The sequence below is a fragment of the Lupinus angustifolius genome, chromosome LG09 (genome assembly GCF_001865875.1).
Source record: "Lupinus angustifolius cultivar Tanjil chromosome LG09, LupAngTanjil_v1.0, whole genome shotgun sequence".
NCBI lineage: Eukaryota > Viridiplantae > Streptophyta > Magnoliopsida > Fabales > Fabaceae > Lupinus > Lupinus angustifolius.
This window is the reverse complement of record NC_032017.1, coordinates 18,013,556-18,026,446: the sequence shown is the minus strand read 5'-3', so window position 1 is coordinate 18,026,446 and position 12,891 is coordinate 18,013,556. Positions and strand designations below refer to the sequence as shown.

At 31.1% G+C, this 12,891-nt stretch overlaps 2 protein-coding genes across 7 annotated transcripts; both read left to right on the top strand.

The window, feature by feature from the left end:
* Positions 1,801-3,959, top strand: LOC109355896 (probable 6-phosphogluconolactonase 4, chloroplastic). 2 transcript variants are annotated; one of them, XM_019599168.1, is made up of 4 exons: positions 1,801-2,202; positions 2,431-2,566; positions 2,778-3,259; positions 3,948-3,959. In XM_019599168.1, exons 1-3 carry the CDS (start codon positions 1,850-1,852, stop codon positions 3,246-3,248), a joined length of 960 nt encoding a protein of 319 aa, XP_019454713.1. In that variant the 5' UTR covers positions 1,801-1,849; the 3' UTR covers positions 3,249-3,259; positions 3,948-3,959. The 2 variants fall into 2 exon arrangements, with proteins under 2 accessions (XP_019454713.1, XP_019454711.1); XM_019599166.1 differs by lacking the exon at positions 3,948-3,959 and having other exon boundaries at positions 1,802-2,202; positions 2,778-3,373.
* On the top strand, positions 10,916-12,702 carry LOC109357322. Of its 5 annotated transcripts, none has more exons than XM_019601222.1 (4): positions 10,916-11,366; positions 11,418-11,486; positions 11,862-11,983; positions 12,313-12,702. In XM_019601222.1, exons 1-4 carry the CDS (start codon positions 11,061-11,063, stop codon positions 12,467-12,469), a joined length of 654 nt encoding a protein of 217 aa, XP_019456767.1. In that variant the 5' UTR covers positions 10,916-11,060; the 3' UTR covers positions 12,470-12,702. The 5 variants fall into 5 exon arrangements, with proteins under 5 accessions (XP_019456767.1, XP_019456766.1, XP_019456763.1 ...); XM_019601221.1 differs by having other exon boundaries at positions 11,415-11,486; XM_019601218.1 differs by having other exon boundaries at positions 11,409-11,486.

Genomic DNA, 12,891 nt, shown 5'->3' with positions numbered 1-12,891 from the left:
AGTTCAGTCTGTTGTTGCTATGTCCACAACTGAAGCAGAGTACATGGCAGCTGGTGAAGCTTCTAAGGAAGCACTATGGCTTATGAGGCTGGTAAATGAGTTAGACATTGAGCAAAATGGAGTTCCGCTATATTGTGACAGTCAGAGTGCTATCTTCTTGACAAAGAACCAGGTGTTTCATGCTAGGACCAAACATATTGATGTGAGATTTCACAATTGTGTTTTGTTGATTAGTTTGTTATTCTTCCTGGTTAATGCATCTAGTTAGGAATGAGAAAAATATCCTATCAGTACATGTCAAAATATATGCAAGGGGTATCTGCAAAAATAACTTATGTGTGAGAATAAGAATCATAATATGCGCCCAACATGTATTCGCGTATATATTGTAATTAAATATTGTATATATTTTTACATTATAGTATCTACGTTGGTTCAAGTGGTACATGCTTGATTCATCTTAAGCAAGGTCTCAGATTCGAGTCTTGTGGATGAAAAAAATGTCCGCTGGGAGAGTTAGCCACACATACCTGTGGATGTTCTCGGATAGGATTGCCTCTAGTGCGAGGACCTGTGGGAAACCAAAAAAATGTTATATTATATATTTTATTATTATTTCATAATAAATTTTGGTGATTGAATTATAATCATAAATTTATCATATACACACCATATTACTCAAGTAATTATAATTTTTATATATTAATTATTATAATCCACCTATGTCCCAGCAAATAATGCATATATAGCATATATAGGTACATATATGCACCGTCAATACCATCCCTTGTGAAATAAATTACTAAAGTGAAGGCTAAGAATTCAAACTGGTTTATAAGGCAAACAATTAACAAAGGAATCCTCACAAAGATTTTGAGTTTTATGTTTTTACCCTTTTCTATGAGTTTGATGAATTTAATCTTTGTACAAATATTTTTATAGTTAAGTTCCTCATCATAAGCTTTGTTTATTTTAATTTTATCATATTTTTAGTAATATATTAGTACATATGAGAAAGGAGTTGGGGTCATTTGGTGGAGAGTTCAGTACAAGAATGTGAGGGTCAAACTAATTTAATTTTAAAAAAATATTTTAATTAAAAAAATAAAATTTAAGCCATTACATTTTTTTAAATGTCATATGTCATAATTTCATCCTATGAAAGAGACTAAAAATCCAAAACTCAAACACATTATAAGGGCCACGTCTAAATCATCAGCCCCTTATAAATATTGACTTGAAAACGTCAACAATTCCATGAACCAAATCCAATACAAAAGCACATATCATATAACAGCAAAGACTTTAAAATCAAAATAAATTAGTTTGGAAGAATATTACTGCTTTATTATTTTTTATTCTTTGTGAGGAATATTATTGCTTATTAAATGGAGTAAAATGAAGCAATACTTTCACCTCTTGTTAACCCAACATTATTTTTTTTTGGGTGAAAACTCACCATCTATGTATGGTGCCAAGTGTATATTATTATAATGAAAAAAATTATTCTTTTGATCTTTTTCATATATAATATAATTTCTAAGTGATATTCTTACTAACTTTAATTATTTAACTTAAAACTTGATAGAAACTAAAGTAGTCAAGTGTGTATCACATTCATTTATAATACTCTTGCTAAAAAAAGTGTGTATCACATTCATTTATAATACTCTTGCTAAAAAAAGTGTGTATCACACTCATTTGATTCTTTACTTGTTATGGTCGTAACAAAAAGATCCATATATACTTGCCTTACTTTCAATACCAATAAAATTTAGGAATCTAATATTAAGCATAAATAGAGGAGCCCGTAGGTTTCATTGCACACTCAAATCTTAAGACACCAAAAATGGCATTCTCAGCAGCTTTCTCCACTTCCTTTTACACTACCCAAAGCAGCTTATTTTCAGCAGAAAAATCAGATAAGCTATTCCTAAAGAAATGCTCATTATTACCATCCCAGGTTGAGAAGAGACACCTTTATCAACCTCTTAGGTATAAAGGATTTTTTCCCGAAAGATGTGTTGGTACAGTGAAGGCTATTAAGTTTGAGAAAGGGTTTAAGAATGTTGAGGTGTTTACCAAAGAGCATGTAGCTGTTTCATTGGCTCATGATGTTGCTCAACACAGTAACAAGTTCATTAGAGAGAGAGGTGCTTTTACTGTTGTTTTGTCTGGTGGGTCATTGATCAAGTACCTCAGGTGAGTATCATCTTGAATAAATTCATATGGGCATGCATAAACTAGGCATCACATGAATGAGCTAATGTTGAAATGTTATTGTTTTATAATTTTTAACAATATAAAAATGTAGATATGTTAACTAATATTACTGACATGAAACTCGCAAACCTGAATTGTTACCTTATTTCTAGTTTCTAGCATGTAATATAAGCAAGACTTTATCATGTTTTTATGGTCTAAATTCAGGAAATTGGTTGAATCTCCACATGCTGAATCCATTGACTGGTCAAAGTGGCACGTTTTTTGGGTGGATGAAAGAGTTGTTCCCAAGGATCACTTAGAAAGTAATTACAAACTTGCCTATGATGGATTTCTCTCCAAGGTAATAGTTTTGTTTTCATCACATTGTGCAGTATATTATTTAATTTGAAGAAGAATGAAGATGGATTAAGATTTGGTCTGATACCTACTAGCATGATCATATTTTGCTTCCAGTATTAATTAGCCTTACTCTATGGAATTAAGGATCATGAAATTAACATTCTAACTAAACATTTTCTGATGAAGATAATTACAATTGTTTAATTTGGAAGGTACCAATTCCTCAAGTGAATATCTATGGCATTGATGATGCATTAGAAGCTGATGGAGCAGCTGATGTTTATGAAACAACTCTGAGACGCTTGGTTAAGAGTGGTGTTATAGCAACATCAGCTAGTGGGTTTCCAAAATTTGATCTAATGCTTCTAGGTATAGGCCCAGATGGCCATGTTGCTTCACTATTCCCAGAGCATCCTATTGTGAAGGAGGATAAAAAATGGGTTACATTCATCAAAGACTCACCAAAACCACCATCAGACAGAATTACTTTAACCTTTCCAGTTATCAATTCTTCTTCAAACATAGCAATGGTTGTAACTGGTGCTGGTAAATCTAATGCAGTTTACTCTACACTACAGGGTGATGAAAATACTGAAAAGTTGCCTGTTGGATTGGTTTCACCTGAAGGGGATTTGAAATGGTACTTAGATATAGGTGCTGCTTCAAAGCTGTTTAAGGAGTAGATGCATGTGATGTGCAAGTAACATTAACATACCTTATTTATATATCTGTATTTTCAAATAATTGTTGTATTTTGGTGAGCTTCTTTTGTTACTTTGTATCCTAAAAGAAATAACTGAAGGATCTACTTAAAAATTCTTTATTAGTCTATTATTTTATGGTGTGTTTTTTCATCATGTTGATAATAGAGAAAGAAAGAAAAATATTAGATATTTAAACATGAAAATCACTACTAAAAGATATCGTGGATGACTAATAGTTACATGATTCTCCATTTAACCTAGTATCGACATCCGCATAATAATAATATAGAATCTGATATACTATATAGAATCGGGTATTGCGAACCAGAACCAAATATATTGCTATGGAGAAACCTAGGGTCAGTCATGAGAAGTGATGATGAAGAACTTCCCGAGAACAAATGATACAAGGATGATATAGTTCTCTTGACCCTTGCCCTAATATAGAAGTTTCAGCAGAAGAGTTTGAGGAATAGTACTTGATGATTGCAGGGACATACTTTTCTAGAACAACAGATTTTCCCAATAAAAAAAGCAAGTTTTCATTGGAAATTAAGTGTATCACTTCTCAAATAATTTAAAAAATAACTTTCCAATGAAAACTTGTTTTAATGCAGGGTGCGGGGTACTCAATATTATTTTAGCAGAGTTAAAATAAAATGATGCTGTCACCTTAAGATATATATATAATTGATATGTGAGGGTGATCTACACAGAAAGTTTTCCTCGCAACATTCTGCTAATGCGAAAAGCAAGTTTACATGTCTAAAATTTAATAATAAAGCCATTAACTAGGTATGATTTAGTGATTAGATACATGTAAAAATGATTCATCGTATATGCATGCTAGTTCGGCTTGAAATATCCAATCGAGTGGTTCGTAACTGTCAAAAGGTATGAGTTGAAGTTTTGGGGGTGGAGGTTGGGAAGGAGATGAGAGTGGTGGAAAAGAATAGGGAGGGAAATTGGGTGGTTGATAGGAAATGGATTTGTCGGAATTTGGGTATGAGAAGAAGCGATGAACTGTGCGAGTATATGTGTGGGTGTATGGAAGGGAGAAGTTGGTGTAGGATGAGATGGAGGGTGATTAGTTGGTATTGGGGTGCCACACGAATATCAGTCAACTTATCAGTGAGTGTATGGAGAACAGTAATATTAGCATCATGTCAATCATTTTGTTGATCTCAATGTTCTTTCAATTTCTCCTTAAATATAGTAGGAAGAGAGTCACCTGGATCTTTGTGAGAAATTTTTGGAAACATCGAGGATAATGAAAACACCAAAATGTTTGGAAGTTTATTCTAAATAACACAAGGTAAAGAAAGTATTCAACAAAGAAAAGAAATAATAAAAATAGAATCAGAATCCTGTAAATTATTCTTTATATATATTCTTTCTTCTTAGTACAGAATATATATACATAAATTATAACTGGCTACTAATCTATACCATACATTTGATTAGATCCTAGAAAGGGAAGTTTACAACAGTTTATGATGTGAAAGGAAGTTAAACAATTAGTTAAAAACAAAATAACAAATTTAAATACATTAATCTAATATATAGTCATTTAGCCATGGTGGTGTGTATCCAAGGTTGAGCCTCTTATTTATGTTGAAGGCCCTATCACACCACCATCCTAAACTGCAACTTTTTTTTTTTTTATCGGTAATTATTAGTATGTTAATATTTTGTTGTGAGTGAGATCATCCTCAATCAATTACGCTCTACCATCTGACCACCTTATAACTCCTTTTTTTTTGTTGATGGTGAGACTCGAACTCACAACCTCCTGCACTTCATTCCTTACGATCACCCTCTTCACTATCAGGTCACCCACAGCCTTTCTTAAATGATGAAATCGCACCCCTATACCAATTCGCAAGGAAGAAGATACATAACAAATATTTAAATCACTGTAATAAAAATAATGAGGCAAGAGAATATTAAACTCACTTCCTAACATGTTCATTAGTCTGCCTGAACACTATAGAAAAGTTTGGTACCGCCTTTACATATTAATGTTATTTCAAAAACCAATTGATAATCAATAGTATAAAAGAGACTTATTTTCCAACATTTACTTCATCATTATCACAATGGTTTGAACTTCTTCAGTTGTATGGAAACGCCTTTGTTAATAAAAAAAATAGGCGAAGTTTTTTAGGGGGATGAGGAATTGTACGGCTTTGAGGATTTGAATTATGTGGTGATTTATATAGAATAAAATATCTCCTTATATAAGAAGTTAAGTTATCTTTTTTAACCATTAAAATCATATTATATTTAATCACTTTTTATAAAAATATTTCTAAAACTGAATAAAATAGTATATATATTATAGTTTTACTAGCCAGAAGAGATAAGTTATTTCCTAGTAAATTCTTTATTCTAGTTAATTAAATAAAGTAACTCTATTGAAGATAATACTCAATTCGATGACCTCTGTCCTTGACATGGATTAGTTTTGGATTGTGGGGAATATATTTAATCCACAGCCACATGAAAATATGCAAGAAAACCATCCAAGATAATATTCTAAAAAAATATAGTTGTCATAGCAATTACTTTGAGAGACTAAAACAAGTTTTATTCTGTTTATATTTTTAAACACAATATGTTTTTAAAGAATAGAAAGGCATGTATGCTTTTGATACTGAAATATAGTTAATAATATAAAAATGTTACTTTACTTTTATAAAAAAATATTTTTATTTATATAACAATATAAGATTAATTTCTCAATATGACAATTTGAGATAAGTGATTTTTGTCTATTATACAAAACATATATCACTTATCATTATTCTCTCTAAAATTAATCATATTTTAATATATAGTAATATCTCATTGTGTGGAGAGAAATGAGATAATGATCTTTACCTAATATACAGAAAAGAGATCACATATCTCCAATTCATATTCCAAACCTAATAAATTTTAAGAAATAATATCAAAATTTTATTTTTATTTTATTTCGGTTTTTAAAAAGGGTGGTATACAATGATAACCAATTCACGAGTTGCCATGATGACGCTGAACGCTAATTTGTCTGTTTTCTCTGCTTCTTCTTTTTTGGAATCATCATTTCCTCGTCTAAGTGAACAAAGATTTGTTGTCCTTAAATATGTTTTAAAGTTTGTCCCAAACTAATCACAATATGTCATATTAGTTAAAAAATTTAAACATTCATAAATTTATCTATTTTTATTTCAATATCATTGGTTTGAGATAGACTTTGGGACATGTTTGAGGACAGCTGATCCCAATTCCATGTTAGTGCCCATTAGAATGAGATGCGTTACTTGGTCTTGTACTGTTCTCCCTTTTAAGCTTAACTGCCATTTCACGTTCCCAAGTTTTAACTCATTTTAGTATAAAATTTGAAGCATTCTGTCGTTGAATAGATGCTTTCACCTGAATTATTTACATAATTTTTTCATTGACTAAATTCAAATATATTAACGTTTCATTACATCTCAACCGGTTAAGAATTATGAGTAAGATAAGTCTAAGTAAGGAAAGTGAGAAATAAATGGATAAATAATAACATGACATAAGCTATTGTTCTAATATATATATGATACACATCATAATGCTAAAAATGCATTAGATTTGGTGTTTGGTGGAGCATATAGAATCAAAGTATAAATTGGGCCAACGTTAATAAAGAGATTGTCGATCAGAAAAGGACCTTTGAAATGAAACAAAATTAAAAGCAGTGTACCTGCATGCAGATCCCTAGACGTGTAAGTGTTTTCAGCACAGGTTTATGCATTAATAAGTCACATGCAACACTTTCTGTTCTTTAATTACTGCACTTAAATACAACAAACAAAGCTATATTAGCTGGAGATGGTTGAATATGACGTATAATTAATAGTTGGTTGTGGTATTATTTATCTTATCTAGCTTAGGGAATCATCTTAATCACATTATCCTTTGTGAAAAAACTGTTAATATAAATAAATAAAAAGTTTATGTGCATATATATCATTACTGGCTCATAAACTTAGTACTCTTCAGGAAAGAAAACTGGGAAAAGGGTTGAAATAATTGAATGTAATTATTGTGTGTGTTGAATTTTGGATTGGATAATTAGATTCGTTCAGGTATGTACCCGAGAGCAATTATTTTGAAGTGGGGGACCCACTACATAACAGCACCCAAAAATAATCTGGACTCAATTCACGAGGGGTCCAATTCTGATTTCTGTCACCTTCCTAGTAATCTCTTCGTACGTAACATATTAAATAGAATACTTTTTTATTTTTTAATCAAAGTTGCAATTATTATTTTTATAGGCTATTCTGTTTGGTCAGGATTCTTTACTGCTTCGCTGACCAGTGGTGACGAGTGAATGAGAATTGTGAAGTGAAAGAAAAAAAAGTTTTTTGTTTTTATTTTGTTAGAAATATATTTGTTTAATATTCCAAATTATGTCCTTGCCCTTCAAATCTATCCACTACCGGTATATTTGTTTAATATTCAAAATCTTTTGGTTTCACTCAATATTTGGTAATACATTAATCTAATTATGTGTAGATGGTTCTTTTCGTGACACAACTCTCAATAAAATCACAAATTTTTAAAATTTAAGCACAAATTTTTAGGACTTAAGCACATGAAGGATACTCTTATTACAATAATGATAATAAAAATGATACTAACAATAATGATAATAGTGATACTAACATTAATATTGATGATATTGGTTGCATTGTGACCCTGAGCTAAATCTTCTAACTATGATGAATGTATTAACTGTGGATATGATTTTACAAATGGCCCAATTTTATATCCCTTCAAAACGAATTAACAAAGTAATGTCTTCTTATATAATGTAGATTACAAAGACTTATGATCTATATATAAATGAGTTGGGTCGAATTACTCACCCATTAATGAACTATTTTTGTGCAAATTATGAAAGAATCTCCATAAAAAATTACTTATTATTGCATCAACTCACATTCTAAAATGTAAATCTGGCTCTAATAACTCCAAATAAATTAAATACATTGGGATAAAAAAAATTAAATGCGTCCATGAAAATATAATGCTTCTTATTCAACAATAATTAAAGTACTTTCCACTATTTGGGACTTAGCTTCGTTTGGAAAATATGTTTCATACTAATAAATTTCAGTCCATACTATGAGTTCAATGTATGAGACCTTGTAACACTTGCAAGTGAGATACCATCAATTAGTATTATCCAAAAGAAATCCATTATATTTATAATACTAATCAAGATTGGCTCATGGTCAAGGGATATTTTTCTATGAGATAGAAATAGTTATTTCATAAAATGTATTTCAAAGTAATGTATGTAGAGAAGATTTTTGTTTGTTCAAATGGTATTTTGAACTTGGAAATTGTAATGCCAGATATGCCCCTCAAGACATTAGGTTTCTACCTACACCTAAAGAAAAAAGGGATTACTTATGAACTAGTTGACAATAATTCTAATATAGCTCATTAGGGAAATCAAACCATTTCTGAAAAAATTAATTAGTTATAACAGACCTTGGTAATTATTTATAATTTCTCTGTATTTTGTTCATGTGAAATTTCAACTAGTTTCATTAATGACCTCCTATGTCTGTTAGGTCGAATCTCTAAAGGCAATCCATTAGTTTTTATTAGGAAGGTGAGGATGTCCCACAGAACCTTCCTGCTAAAAAAAAATAACATTGTCTTCACACTAAAACTAGAACATGATAGAGATGATCAATTACTCCCTCCACCTAGATCATTGATAGAGACCTTAATATGCACACTCCAGAGTAGTATTGCATCAGGAGGTAAAATTACAATAGTATGATCGATAAATATTAGAGTAAATATTCATTTCAGTCTTTCGTATTTTGATTTTACCAATTTGTTCTTTCAAAAATTGAAAAAACTCAAAATAATCCAAAACATTTTAGATATGAATCAAACTAGTTCATTTTATACTCAAGTTAGTCTTTATTATGTATTGTAAAATATGTTAAAAATAATTTATTTGACACACATCTAAAATTTTTAGGTATCATTTTAAGTTTTTCAAATTTTTTAGAAACCTCTAAAAACATTAGAGATTACTTCCTCTCAATATTAATGCATCAAATTAGATTTCACCAGATTGATGTGACAATGCAAGAAAGCTATGTATGCAAACATCTGAGATCCATGAAAGCTTGCAAGTTGTAAACATAATACTGTTAGATCTAATGGGTTGTGGATAAGTTATATTTATAATGATGGACCACTTTATATCATGTGCATCATGTGGCATGAGGGTAACACATCAAATATATTTATGGGTAAATGCTATAATGTAGACAGTACTTATGAGTCAGATTATGATGACACAAAATGTTAAACTATTGTTACTAATGTACAAAAGAATCTGAAACTGAACCGGTGGGAAAGATCGTACGAAGATCCTTTATTTCATCATGAAAACAAACCATTGTGATTGTTTTACTTACTTTACTACACCATGTTATAGTAAAAACCATAACTATAGCTAGCCAGGGATTCCCGTGACACTTTAATCTGCACATAAAACCAAATCACTTGATTGAATACTCCTAATATTACATTCAAGTGGTTGTTTTCTCAAATCTGACACCACCATCTTCATTTCTAATTATTCATCTCTCTATTATTATCTTTAAAGCAATATATAAAATAGGTAGTAGTTAGACCATCATAGATTACCTTAATTTTTTTGGGGTACATTATCCATTGCATAAGAAATTAATTCTTCCCAAAGTACGTGAGTTTAATCTCAACAAATATCACTCTCAGAATTGAATAATTAACTTTTTAATTATCCTGGAATCTGCCGGAACCTTGCGTCACTAAAAAAACACTTTGATATTACCTTAATTAATCATTGGAGGACTGCATTAAATATTGGAAAGAATAATTTTGATATTTATACTGAAACTTGTATATATATTTAATGTCGGAAAGAATAATTTTGTTATTTATACTAAAACTTGTATATATATTATATATAAATGGTACCTGGTTTGCACAAAAGGTGAATGATTGTGTTAGAGAGTTAATACTCAATATAAAAGATTGTTAAATTTCTATCATATAAATAATAATGATTGTATTTGGTTTAAACAAAATTACCTATCATATAAAAAAAAATTGTGATCCCAAAGTAAAAAAAGTAATCAAAATTGGCATTCCTTAAAATATAATATGTCTTTGACGGAGTGCATGAACATTATCCTGAACCTGAAAGTTCTACTTAATCTAAAATAACTTCAATTGATGGACGTGCCGAAGGTTGAACAATGTTCATATAAAATGTGATATAAAAATAATATATTGTGTTATAAATTGTTGAGTGTAATATTTATGTACCACAAAGATTTATACAAAATTATTATATTATCTACCATTTGGATTGTTTTTGTGAATAATCAATAATAATTGAATATCAATAATAAGAAATTACTATCGGTATATAAAACTCATACCATTAATATACTCTTTTCTCTAAATTGTTTCACTACTCACAACCCTCTATTACCAAGAAATATCAACCAACATGTTTAGAAAATAATAAATACATTTTATTCCAAAGTTAAGGCCCCCCACTTTGTATCACCAAACGCTTCACACCACAACCTCTCTCTCTCTCTCTCTCTCTCTCTCTCTCTAATAATCTTCCCTGCTATAATAACCTGCCAAAATAGTCCCTTTCTGCACCCTCTCTTGACCAAGTAACAGTGCACTTCTTTCTGTATATATAAGCCACAAGGGGTGTTCAAAGGGACAATGCAAAGTTCAGGAAGGTCATTGGTAAAACAGTTAAGCATGAAGGAGGCTTGGAAATCAACATCAAATAGGTGGAGTGGGAAAGACAAGTATAACCCTGTTGGTGAGTCAAGTCTGAATCAAATGGAAGGATTTACCATGTATGGGAATGAGGACAATGGAATGATGGTTAGGAAAAGAGTGATGGTGGTGATTGATAACACTTCACATTCCAAACATGCAATGATGTGGGCACTCACACATGTAGCAAATAAGGGTGATTTTCTTACTCTGCTTCATGTTGTCCCTCCACATAAGGCTTCTCAATCTTCTTCTTCTTCTGAATCTTCTTCTTCTTCTGAATCTTCTTCTTCTTCTTCTTCTTCTTCTTCTTCTACCAATGTTGTCAACCATCTTGGGTCCCTCTGCACAGATTGCAAGCCAGAGGTAAGTTCATAATTGGAGTGAAGTTATTGTCTTGCTTTTTCACTTTCATGGTTTCATTTCCATTCATTCATTGACACCAATGGTGTTGATTGTACTTGTTAGATCTTGATTCATTGCTGTTCTAAAAGAGGGAAGCAGGAAGTTCCTCTTTCTTTTGCACTTTTTTGAAGAAAAAAATATATTTTTTTCTTCTTTAGAGGGCAGGGTCTGAGTTACCTGCATTATTCCCTTCTATTATTTTCACTTTCCACAGAGAAATCATGATAATTGTTCAGCTGCTTCAGCTTTTCTTTTCACATTTCCACCTTAGTTGTTCCATTCCCAACCCAAAAAAGTAAGCAAATAAAGTAACTGTAATGTCTTGTTCTTACATAGGTGAAAGTGGAAGCACTTGTAATCCAAGGACCAAAACTGGCCACAGTGATGAGCCAAGTGAAGAAGTTGGAGGTGTCTGTCTTGGTATTAGGCCAAAAGAAGCCTTCTACACTCCTCAGCTGGTAAGATTCTAATCATCCATCCTCAAAAGCAATTTCCAAATTCCAACTTTTAGACCATGTTTGGATATGTAACTAGGGAAGTTATGTTTGGATATTTTACAAAGAGATGAAGTTGAATGTAGTGATTAGTGAATAATAAGTTGATACCATTTAATGTCATAATTCATTCTTATTTTAAACAACAGAATTTGGTATCATTTCATTCAGTTTTGCCTAATACCATCCATTTTTGTCAGTCCAAACATGCCCAAAACTAAATTCTCAAACTTTTAATAATTTATTTTACTATACTGCTGCAAAAGTGAAATTTCATTCATTAACTTTTGCAGCCTGTGTGGAAGCAGCAATAGCAGCACAGAGGAGTTAACTGAGCATTTCATCAACAATGCAGAATGCTTAACAATTGGAGTGAGGAAGAGAAGTCAAGGCATGAATGGTTACCTTATCAGCACAAGGTATCAGAAGAACTTCTGGCTGCTGGCTTAATTATAACTTAAATTTAGTAGCTAGATAGCTTCTCAATTCTCACAAAATTGGATAATTGGGAAAATTAACCCAATAATGTATTGTTTAGTCGCCCTATAACTAGTTCTATGTTCTTACTACAGTGTCCCTGTACTAAATTACTTTACTCAATGGCATCAATTTAAGCAAGTACAGTGTTGGATTATATGCTAAATTTTGCTTGAGTTATGACCAATGTTTTTGTTGCCTTGTAAGCGTTGATGATTCTTTAACGTTACAAAATTTAATGAATGATTCAGAAACTGGTAGAAAACTATAATCACAAATTTATATCTATCACAGAATATCATCACTACCACATATAGATGAGGAGGTAGATGTCATTTCCAATAAGCATTAAGTTCCAGTGTTCGACCACCTTTTCTTTTTTGGTTATTGTAAAA